Here is an 11,418-nt window from a genome sequence, read left to right as displayed (position 1 = left end):
GGACCCCCTGATTTTAATTAATCATGCTTGATTAACTTTAAGTAAATTGAACCTTAACTTAAAGACCTACACCGGGTAAATAAGTTCGAGGTACAATAAGTAGACAATAGAAATCCTATGTGAAATGAGATCGTCCCAGGTATCTTAGAAAATTATTTTGCTTTGAATAACAATGAAAAATGCACGAGCAGGTTTGTAATGGGTAAAAAAATATATGAATGAACATAACGTGAAAGGCTACAATGAATATCAAAATTTGTTTTACAAGCGCGTTTATACTTGTATATGATAAACAACAACAGTTGTATATATCGAATAGCTGTTGGTAACTAGACTATCAAGAGATACCCTAACATAAATTGAACTCCTATCTGAGATCAAAATTTGTCGCAAACATTCTTTGGTTAAACGAATCTAAGTTAATATTTTCAGGAACAGTTAAACGTATATTCATACCAAATTCTTTAAATTGTTTTCTGTAGCCATGTATGAGGTATACAGCAGCAAATTTATATGACAATTTACCAATATATGGTACTCTTGCCGACAGTTGTTTGATAATATCTTCCATTTCTAACAATTGTCTCTGAAAAGTAGAAAGCGTTTCAGAATTACGGCATTCAGAAACTTCCTTAAGCTTAATTTGAATTTGTAGGTGTTTGATCATAAGATAAGGATCGATATAAAACCGAGGACAACTACCATATCTCTTTTCCAGTTCAAATATCACAAAGTGAATAGGTGTGTCTAGTTCATAATCTTTGTGATATTTCGTTATAGAAACTCCTATTTCACCGGGTCTAAACTGGTAACATTCGCTGCTGTTGACAATTGAAGCAACATGACTGTATTTTTTCATTATATACAATTCAAAAGCGGCATGTGCGGTTTCAGTTAAGTCATCAAACCAATTGAAATGGTTCGGTATTAATTTTATGATTGTTGGATTGCGAGTTTGTACACTTACAATAAAAATATTGATCGCATTTACTATTTTCTTCAAATGTTTATCTGCCTGATAAAAACTGAATACTGTTCTTATGTTATCAATACTTTCCGTTAATGTGCCTTGAAGCTCATTTTCCAACAAGGAAAACGTGGTCATACTTAATAAGCGAGTCAAGTAACCTCCGATATAGCTGTCCATTATCTCTTGCGAGGCTAACAACCGAAGTTGCGACCTTGCATCTTTCAGCATGCTTCCACTGTCTGATGAAATATCAAGATCACTTCTTAGCAAATCGGTTACTGCTTGTGAAATAATTTCGGTATCGCGTTCAAAGTTTTTGTTGTAAAATGAAATGTTGTCGTCCAAAAGTTTGTGGGAAGGAAATATATTACAACCGTTTACAAAAAAATGACGAACGCTCTGTTTTAAAACACAACTTTTCATTTCAGAAAACACTGTTCTGACAAAATTTACTGGTGAAATATGGTCCCAGTCATTAATACTAAGCTCTTCAACAATCCAAAGGAAAATGGTTTTTATATGATATGAGCTTAGTAAGTCATAACTTTCTGAACAGAAAAGTCGTTTAAAAGCATATTTTGCAATACCATAATTCGTTCTCATTTTAGCCGTCAGTTGATCAAAACATTTAATTTCGACCATTGAAAAAGAAAGTCTAAATTGCTCCTGTTTATTCCTAGACAGTGGGTTGCCAGTTGGAACAAGAAATAAAGGCACGACATTCACAAGTGCTTCTTTCCATTTAGAATTGAAAGTGTATCTTTCGCTATAAGGGCCTCTCGATTTCCATGAGTCTGCAAGTTTTGGCCATTTTGATAACCTAAGACATGGAACTGTATCATATTCATTGACAGCCCCCTTCCCAGATATTGATGGACTTGCTAAAGAAACGCTTTTGTCTCTTGAAAACTCAAAATGACTTGCATTAACGACATTTTCCTTGAATCTCCTGGGTAATAATAAAAAGGCATTTTCATCTTGCTTCCATTCAAAAGTATCGGCAGTAAATATATCACTGTGGTTTTGTTCCAGTTGTTTGCGGTACTCTTTGTCGACGTAAACTGTTCCAAATGCTGGAGAATCGTTGCTATGTTTCCAGTAAATGCCTTTGCATTCGTCATCACAATTCACTAGTATACCATCTAGTTCAAACATATAATCAACATCCGTATCCTTTCCCGGTGGAAGGATACGTGTCTGTGATTCCACCCTGCTTCCGGCTCGGTGTTGCTTAATTCTACGACTGACGCGGCTGTACTTCCATATCTTATGATGTGCTATTCGAATGTTATATACTTCTTGCTGCCAGGTATCTAAAACATTCAAGTATTCCCTCAGTACTTCATCTAGATCTGTGTGTTTCAAACATGTTGATTTTTGATCCTGTAAATACTGGCATTGGTCACTCAAGTCTTGTCGATAACGCTCATCTGAAATCTATTAAATGTATGTAATACCTTTTAAATGTTTTTTATTCATTTCACCAATTTTAACAATCTAAGCAAGAAGAATGATGTTACAAAACTATTTTTGCAATTATATTTGTGTTACTATACCACTTAACTCAGCATACACAAATTAAATTAGACTATGCTTATTAAACAATGTCCTTGTATTTAAAAAGTTTGATTACAAAAATACCGAACGACAACTTTGTGGCTTTTCAATTATGCAAATATCACAAGAAAAAGAAAAGATCCAAATTTCACTTACACAAAAAGTATAGGAAATGCGATTTTATTGATGTTCTTAAACCCAAAGTCACAATGAAGCCTTCAAGACGGAGCAAAAGAAACCTCTCACCTCACTGCAAAAAGACCCAGGCACTGGATGGAGCAGAATTCTTTTCAAAAATAATTTAGAAGACTTTGTAAGATGTAACACCAACTAATTGGCCCACGGTGAAAAAAAGAACATACTGAAAAGTAGTACATATTTAAAACAAATTTGTTCCTATGCATAAGGGTTAATGTTAAATTATCAAATGAAAGTTGAAGTACTTGTGATCCTTATTGAACACACAATTTACTGATAATTTTTAATAATACTTAATGTATGAATTAGTTCTAAATTTGGGGGCATTAGTAGCCAGTTTCTCAGATATAAATTGCCTGATTTGGTGTATCCAAAATTTCAGCGTCCACTGCAGTACGGTCTGTATGATGTTTATACTCAAGTATATGTATCCTGCTTTCATGAAAAGATTTGAACTGAAACCATTACCGTGGATAGGAATGAGGGAGGACCAAGAATAGGTGGAGTAAAAAAATACATTCACACATAGTCACGGTGAGGCCCTCAACATGGAGCAACATTATCCTAGCACCTAGTATGTTAATTTAAAAACGAATATAGTACTTCAAATATTTTATTTAATTCGTAACTAACAAAACATGTATCACAATTTTTAATCATACTTCGATGAAATACATTTTCCAATGCAGGTGCTTCCATATCATTTCGTTTTTTTTTTTCTTATTAAACTAAATACATTGAACTACTACAAAAATATGATGTAATAATTTCAGATACAAAACATTTAAGTTAAACTACGTATTGGGCCATTCGTCATAAATCTATATTACACTATTTGCCCAACATTTTGTTGAAAAATTTAGATTTTATATGTTACACTTTAACATCATTACTGAAACATAAATTATTTATGTTTCAGTAATGATGTTAAAGTGTAACATATAAAATTTCTTTCTTTCTGAATAGTCTTACTCGTCAGACTGTCTCATATCTTTTTCCAATATCAGTTTTTTTTTAATTCGCTTTAAAAAGTGACCAACTCATTGCCTAATTTATCTTATAAATTGTAGTAATTGTATTTGACATTATAATATATATTATACCAGTCTGTTTTAAATTTGTATCGAATCTTTTTAAATTAATTAAAAGATGTAACTATCCTCGTTTGAGAATAATACCTTTTTCCTAAGACTCATTTTCTAAAATTTATCTATTATTCTTGATTTCCTGTTAACAATTTTCACAAGTGTTTGTGACAAAAATTTCCATTTCAATACTATTTTCATTTTACATTAATAATGCATTTCCTTTACACATCGTTTATTAAAAATGAAGTTCAAGCATGCTTCACGTCCACTCTGTTTTTGAAGGATGTATTTCTATATATATCCATCTGATGAGTTAAGGCTAAGCCTTTTTTCAACGGATTTGTATAGTTCGTATATATGTTGTACTGTCACAACAGTGTTCCAGGTCAGAGCAGGGCTTGAATCCTGCTCACATGCTTAACCTACTTTCTGTATGTATGTGCATGTCCCAACGCAGGAACCTGTAATTCAGTGGTTGTCAGTTATGGGTGTTTTACAAATGTGTTTTTCGATGTGTTGTACATAAAGGCCTATTTTTTTCTCGTTTTTGCATTTGTCATTTCGGATACTTTTATAATTGGCTATGCGGTATGGTGTTTGCTCATTGTTGAGGGCCGAACAGTGACCTATAGTTGTTCATTTCTGTGGACCCTTGTGGAGAGTTGTCTCATTGGCAATCATACCACATCTTCTTTTTTTATATTTGTTATGAATAGGGAAATACCAAAAAAGTACTTGAAACACTTGAAAACAAAAGTGAAATAAGTTTCTATCATTTATGTTCTATTTTTGTAAACACGTCGATCTTATTTTTTTACTATTTATTAGGTGTAACTAAACACCATCTAAGAACGTGCACCATCAAACGAATGGAAAGCAATTGTCATAATTCTGACTTTGTACAGGCATTTCCCTTAGTAGAAAATGGTGAATTGAACCTGCTTTAAAGCTAGCTAAATCTCACACTTGTATGACGGTCGCATAGAATTTCATTATATTGACAACGATGTGAAAGGAAAACAAACAGGCGTACAAGGTAAAAACGTCAAAAGTTGTGGTACAGCTGTTAACGTTGTAATATAATCTTAACCGATATCAAAACAAAAAAACTGTTCCAGCAAAGATACACAAAATGGCATATAAACATGATAAACAAATGAATAGTGAATAGCATAAAAATCAAGCTACTAGTAGTGAACTATTTGCAGCACACATTTGACGCCTACTTATTTTCAATCTATGAGTTTGACTGTCCCTCTGGTATCTTTCGTCCCTCTTTTAAATAGATCTGTCATTTGCCGAACTTTTAAGATAGTCCTTTTTCAAATATTAAATTTAAATCATATAACATTTTACTTCGATGTTATTGTTTGATTAACTGAAAACAGCAAGCTTTATCTACTTTTTGAATAGGATAGGTGTCGCATTTTTCTACTTTTACATACCTTTTCTAATTTCAAGTTCAGATTCTCAGGTCTTCCATTGTCTACTTCAACGTCGTCTTCTCCGGTATATGTATCTGGTTCTAAATCGGAGGAAGCTTCACTAGGGTTGGTCTCGCTTTCAGATAAACTTTGGATGTTATGTTCACCATCAGGTGCAAGCTTATCTAGCCATTCCCCGGATGTTAAATTCAAATTGTTGAAGTATTGATTATTTCCACTTTGAGTTTCTAATACTCCACGAAAATTCTCAATAGGACAGGTATAGTATTTCCAAATATTGTAGTTGTTAGGCACTGTTGATATTGTTTTAGTAAATTGTATGGTCATGAGTAGTCCTGTCTCTTACATATGAATAAGGGTACATGTCTAAAATCTGTAAAAATTAAACTGATATACACGCATATGAGTTAACATGGTTAAGAATAAAATAAAGAATTGAAAGTATTTTGTCGTCTGCATTAAAAAAATTCCATCTGATAAGTTACGTTTCATGCATCCGGTTGACTTTTTTGGATTAACCGTTATAAGAACGTGTAAAGCCGAATATTTGAAAGCGCAGGAAGATGAATGTCCGGTTCTTAAACTCTCATCTGGTCCTAAGTGTTATATCAATAAGGTGGTGTGGTATAATTGACAAGGAGATAATAATCCACAAGAATTCAAATGCAGTGGGTGTAAGCAATCATAGGCAATCTTTAGGCCTTCAAACATAAGAAATTCCATACCGTATAGTCGACATTAAAAAGCCCTTGCCTGAAAAATGTGAAACAATTCAAACGAAAAAGTCACAAGAAAATTGAGGAAAAACAAATACGAGAGACATTATCCTACAACGACCACTGAACTATCGGTTCCTGATTTGGGACAGGCACATAAAGATTGTGGCGCGGAGTTAAAAATGTGTGTAAGCTTATCTGCGACAGTGGTGTAAAAGCACAACATACAATGTAAGAACAAACTGTAAAAACTAGTAGTCATAGGCTAACCTCAAACTTTGTTTATGAAATAGATATAAGAAGTTGTGGTATAATTGCCAATGAGACAACTCTAAAAACATGTTACGATTTATAAAAGTATATAAGAGGGTTTGGATGGGGTTAAATGATTAAAGAATAATGCCCTTACAAAATGAAGATTAGAGAATTACAGGCAAAAAAATGAAGATTAGAGAAAAAAGGGGTTAATTTTTTGAAAATTAGAGAAAAAAGGGGTTAATTTTTTAAAGATTAGAGAAAAAAGGGGTGAAAAATAAATGTTTACGGAATAATAGACCCCCGCTATATCAGTACTACAGTAAATTTATGCAGTAAATGTGATAATCAAAAGAGAAAATAAACGATATCGTCTTGAGTTAATAATAAACATAGTATAGAGCGACTTACCCGAATTACACGCCATTTAATACTTTAACAATACGGAACAATCCAGTGCATATCTAATTAAAGATCGTTAATAAGTACTATAACTTAATTATAAATCTATTAGGTTATGGTAGCTGTAGTACGTTTAAAAGTATCGGTTCAATATGTTTAATCGTTTACATATATGCTAGGGGACAACTGTTTCATTTTTAATATATGATATTATATAGTATATTTATACAAGAAACTTCTATTACTTTTCACAAACTGGCGCTTAATTGTTATCTATAAAAAGTAAAGTAACAATAATAGCAATCTAATTAAAATTAAATGTCTCACTCGCTCATTTTTTAATGTGGGCAGCGACCAGGCATTAAAAAATGAGCGAGTGAGATATTTAATTTTAATTAGATTGCAATAATATCGAACTCCGAGGAAAATACAAATCGGAAAGACCCTCATCAAATGACAAAATTCAAACATATCAAACGGATGGAAAACAACTGTCATATTCTTGATTTGGTTCAGGCATTTCCATATGTTGAAAATCGTGGATAAAACCTGGTTTCATAGCTAAACCTCTCTCTTGTATGATAGTCGAATGAAATTATATTGACAACAAATGGCATATAGACAAAGCACATCAGCAAGAATAAAAGACAAGAAAACAAAAAATGTCTTCAGCACAACAGTAAATTCGCGGGATGCATAAGTACCTAACCCCGCCGAAAGGATATTACAAACAATGGACCTAACTCCTTGTTCATATTTGTCACATTCGTTTTAATTGAATTATGCCATGAATTTCTTAATTGAATAGTTTTCTATAATGCATGTCGGGACCTTTTATTGCTGACCATACGGTATTAGTTTTCTCATTGTTAAAGGCCTATGGTTGCTTATAATTGTTTGCATATACTCACTGGAAATTACACCACGTGTCCTTATTTTAAACAAACCGGTAATAATTGCCAAAGACAACTAAAAGAACTCTATAGCATGTTATTACGATGATGAACAACGTAAGAACCTAGAATCTGTACGTTGAGATCATCGTATATCAATTGTGAAGTCGGTATGGAATATTTATCAACTAGCTCTTAATATTTTCCGATGATCCTTCTTTTTTTTAAGGCCGAGACGTACTTTTGGATAACCCTGGTTCATCGTCTTACTGCTCAGACACTGTTGACGTTTTATAAAGTCTGAGTAGCATCTACATGCTATTGGCACGACTGTCATACAAGTAGGAGGTTTAGCTAGCAATAAACCCAGCATTAATTCACCATTTTCTACATAAGAAAATGTCTGTACCAAATCAGGAATATAACAGTTGTTATCCATATACTTGATGTGTTTTAGCTTATGATTTTGCCATTTGATTAGGGACTTTCTGTTTTTGATTTTCCTGGGAGTTGTGATTTTGAAAACCGAAAGACTTGAGAAATGCATATCCCATATGCAGGTGAAGTATGTGATTGCTATTATGATGGAGGAAATTGATAATTTCAAAATTAAAATTAATTCGTTTGTCATAGATTCTAGTACTGAGATGACCGCTTATGTCAAATTCGAGGTACATGTTTAAAAAAAAAAGTAGGCGGAGGGAGCCGTGTCTGTTGTTTCTTTTATTTTTAGTTCTATAATATCTTGCTTGACCGGCGAAATTCAATTCACATTTTAACAAAAGAGATCATCTTAATCAAAGTACTAATATAAATACAATCCAACATAAACCTAGCAACGTTATTTCAGAGAAAACCATAAACTGTGCATTTAAACGTTTGGTCAATACTAGTTGTAGTTGAGTTCACCCTTTGTTATTCGTTGAACATGAGTTGTTGAATCTTTAGGTTTCTGTATATTTTCAATTTCACACGAAAAATACACAAAAGTATATAAGTAATCTGCGTATACATTTTGGAATGTTTTAATTAAAACAAGGCCAGTACAGAAACAGGAAAAATAGTTCACATCTCTGCACACTTATTTGTTTCATTGTTGTCAATACAGAACACAGTACTACCACTTCCACTCATGAACCACTCATTTTTTAAATAATTTTCCATCTCTGGGTAAAGTGCAAGTGTAGGCTCACACAAATCGTTTGCTTCTTTAAACGGTAACGACAGTAAGATGTCTGAACTCTTCACGTCTGCTAACTCTGTGTAAAACGACGTCACATCCGGATTATAACAAAACTGACGGAAATGCGCATAAACTTTGGCAGTGTTGCAATTGATTTTAGGTGTGCATATGTAAAGTTTTGGGACATCATCATTAAATTCTTCCACAACTTCTCCTATGCCTTTTACATTGGCACTTTCGATATCATAAATGAAAAATGAAACATCCGCCCCTATAAAAGAACCGATGCTTGCTAGTTCGTCTTTGGAAAGGCCAAGACGACAAATGTCATTTGTCATGCGCAGAAACGTTGCAGCGTTTGAGGGACCTCCACCAAGGCCACCACACTCAGGGATGTGCTTATCGACTACTATTTTGTGATTTTTGAAAAATGTTTTAACTTTTTGTGGTTCGGAAATTCTCTTTAAAAGAGCAACGTATGCTCTGTAAATACTGTTGTTTTCTCGTGTACACGAGAAGTTGCCCTCAATTGTTAATTCTCGACATATTTCAGATTCAAAACAAATTTGATCGTACAAATTTGGTAACCGAATAAATCTTGATAATATTTCGTGGTACGATCCTCTTGTGCCAGTCACTTTAAGGAATATATTGATTTTTGCTGGTGACTTCATACTAAATTTAGCCATAAGGAAATGAATTCAAATACCTGGAAAACCAAACATATTTTTAGACCATTGTGCATGTATGAATGTATATATGAAAATTATTTTTATCTAATATGCAATGAACGTATAGCATTTCAAAACACTATTTAAAGATCGAGCATGTCACAATACACACATATCATGTTTAATTTTTGATTTAGTGAAAAGAGTAACCATTATAACTAACATTCAACTATGTTCATTTTGGTTACCTTATCATGCTTATTATATTTGAGTGTTGCCTTAATAATTTGCGTTTGGCAAACTAGATATTTGTTTTCTTTCAAAGTGGCTCAGCTGTTATAAAAAAATATATTCGTCATTACCAATTATGTTGACGGGAAAAGACCTCAAGATATTACGAGAGACAACCGCTAAGGAAGTTGATCACTTGGGACAGGTGTGTTTTTCTTATTTATTCAGTCCTGAACCCTTCCATTTGTGTCATCTTTTATCAACAATAAAAAACGTACAATACAATATTGAGTTTATAAAATATGCGGCATATTTCATAATTAGACACAAGAACGACAACTCCTTCATTTACATTTGACTGAACACAAACTCAATCCTCTTAATATGTTGGTATGGAGTTGTTTTTTTTTTCTTACACTGTTAACATTGACCTCTGTGCAAGATGCCATACATTCAATCCACAGGAAGTAATACATTTTGCTATAAAAAGTGCCAAAAAACAAGAGTTTAACTTAATTCAATTTCAAAGGTATACTGTACATTGTTGTGTAACTTTTCAAGATTTTGCATAAACGTGGATAATCGTTTGGTAGAAGAGATTGATTTGGTCATTTCTTAACGCCTCATCAGCGGGATAGAATAGAGAGAATATACCCAAGGGGCATAACTCATCCACGGGGAATTGGATCAAAATTTCGTGGGAGGTTGTTTATATCAGAGAGTATGGGTGGGGATTACGGAATAGAAAACAACGGACCTTTATAAATGGTAATGGATATAGAAAAAAAATAACCCAACAATTAGATAACAAAGCACGATTTGGTACTAAATCATAAAGAATAGAGAATAATGGGTAGACCATAATATGACACAGACAAAATGTCTTGTCATTCAGCACCTTTAGATTTTATAAATTGTGACTATCTAATTTCACTTGAAACCAATACAAACGGCCGGAGCGAAGTAAAGTTATTTTTAATGATCTCGGTACTGTTTTTGTGAAGATCCAATATTAAAGTAAATTAAATTATCAATACTTACACTTTTATAATGTTTTACTCCGCAATTTAAAGAAAAAGTGAGATTTCTATTATAAAAACTAACTTGATTCACCTACTTCAAAGATTGTAAATCTTAATTGTTATTGCACTTTAAAAGGGACTTATATCATGCTTAAATTTAGATTGATTTAATGCTTTGGATATTCCAAACAAAGCATTTTTTTATCTGTACGTTTTTATAATTGATTTCTAATAAAAACACAGATGAAAACTTAAAAGTTTAATTCGTACTAAAGCAATCTAAATATATTTAAATACAGAATAATAATCAAAGTCTTTAGTATTTGGGAGGGTTATTTAAATTTAGTTTGCCTTGTATTACTGACCTCCTGTCCCCTCTTTAACTAAAATCTCTTTTATCGTAACATATAAATATATAAAGAGACCAATCTGGTCAAAATTATGCTAGCAATTTAATACAGCGACAACAGTGGCAAACATTCGATTAATTATATACCCCAAAGATCGAAGGATTAGGAGAAGACAATGCATGTTCTCATACCAATGGCGGATCCAGGGGGGGGGGGGGAGGTTCCGGGGGTTGGAACCCCCCTTTTTTTGGGACGATCAATACATTTGAATGGGGACATAATGTTGGAACCCCCCCCCTTTTTTTTTGTCCTGGGTTAGGAACCCTCCCACTTTTTAAAATGGCTGGATCCGCCCCTGCATACGGCCTTCACATATAAACATAATTACAAAATGTGACAAAACTTAAAAGAACAAACTGAAATGTAAATGAATTCAT

At 33.1% G+C, this 11,418-nt stretch overlaps 1 protein-coding gene and 1 long non-coding RNA gene across 2 annotated transcripts; both read right to left on the bottom strand.

The window, feature by feature from the left end:
- Nucleotides 1-244: 244 nt before the first annotated feature.
- On the bottom strand, nucleotides 245-5,783 carry LOC139499092 (cyclic GMP-AMP synthase-like receptor 2). Its single transcript, XM_071287768.1, has 2 exons — nucleotides 5,259-5,783; nucleotides 245-2,407 (listed from the first exon to the last, which is right to left on the bottom strand). The coding sequence occupies exons 1-2, from the start codon at nucleotides 5,583-5,585 to the stop codon at nucleotides 368-370; spliced, it is 2,367 nt and encodes a 788-aa protein (XP_071143869.1). The 5' UTR covers nucleotides 5,586-5,783; the 3' UTR covers nucleotides 245-367.
- A 2,449-nt stretch (nucleotides 5,784-8,232) lies between these two features.
- On the bottom strand, nucleotides 8,233-10,746 carry LOC139498070 (uncharacterized). Its single transcript, XR_011657802.1, has 2 exons — nucleotides 10,651-10,746; nucleotides 8,233-9,416 (listed from the first exon to the last, which is right to left on the bottom strand). It is a non-coding gene; the product is annotated as an uncharacterized lncRNA (long non-coding RNA).
- Nucleotides 10,747-11,418: the final 672 nt, after the last annotated feature.

Source organism: Mytilus edulis, chromosome 12 (genome assembly GCF_963676685.1).
Source record: "Mytilus edulis chromosome 12, xbMytEdul2.2, whole genome shotgun sequence".
Classification (NCBI taxonomy): Eukaryota; Metazoa; Mollusca; class Bivalvia; order Mytilida; family Mytilidae; genus Mytilus; species Mytilus edulis.
This window is presented reverse-complemented; position numbering and strand designations above follow the sequence as displayed.

Bases quoted from the DNA above. Each gene is read 5' to 3' on its own strand.
- LOC139499092 (XM_071287768.1), bottom strand. From the start codon at position 5,585: ATGACCATACAATTTACTAAAACAATATCAACAGTGCCTAACAACTAC. The intron at 2,408-5,258 runs GTATGTAAAAGT...TACATTTAATAG, and splicing joins TGAACTTGAAATTAGAAAAG to ATTTCAGATGAGCGTTATCG.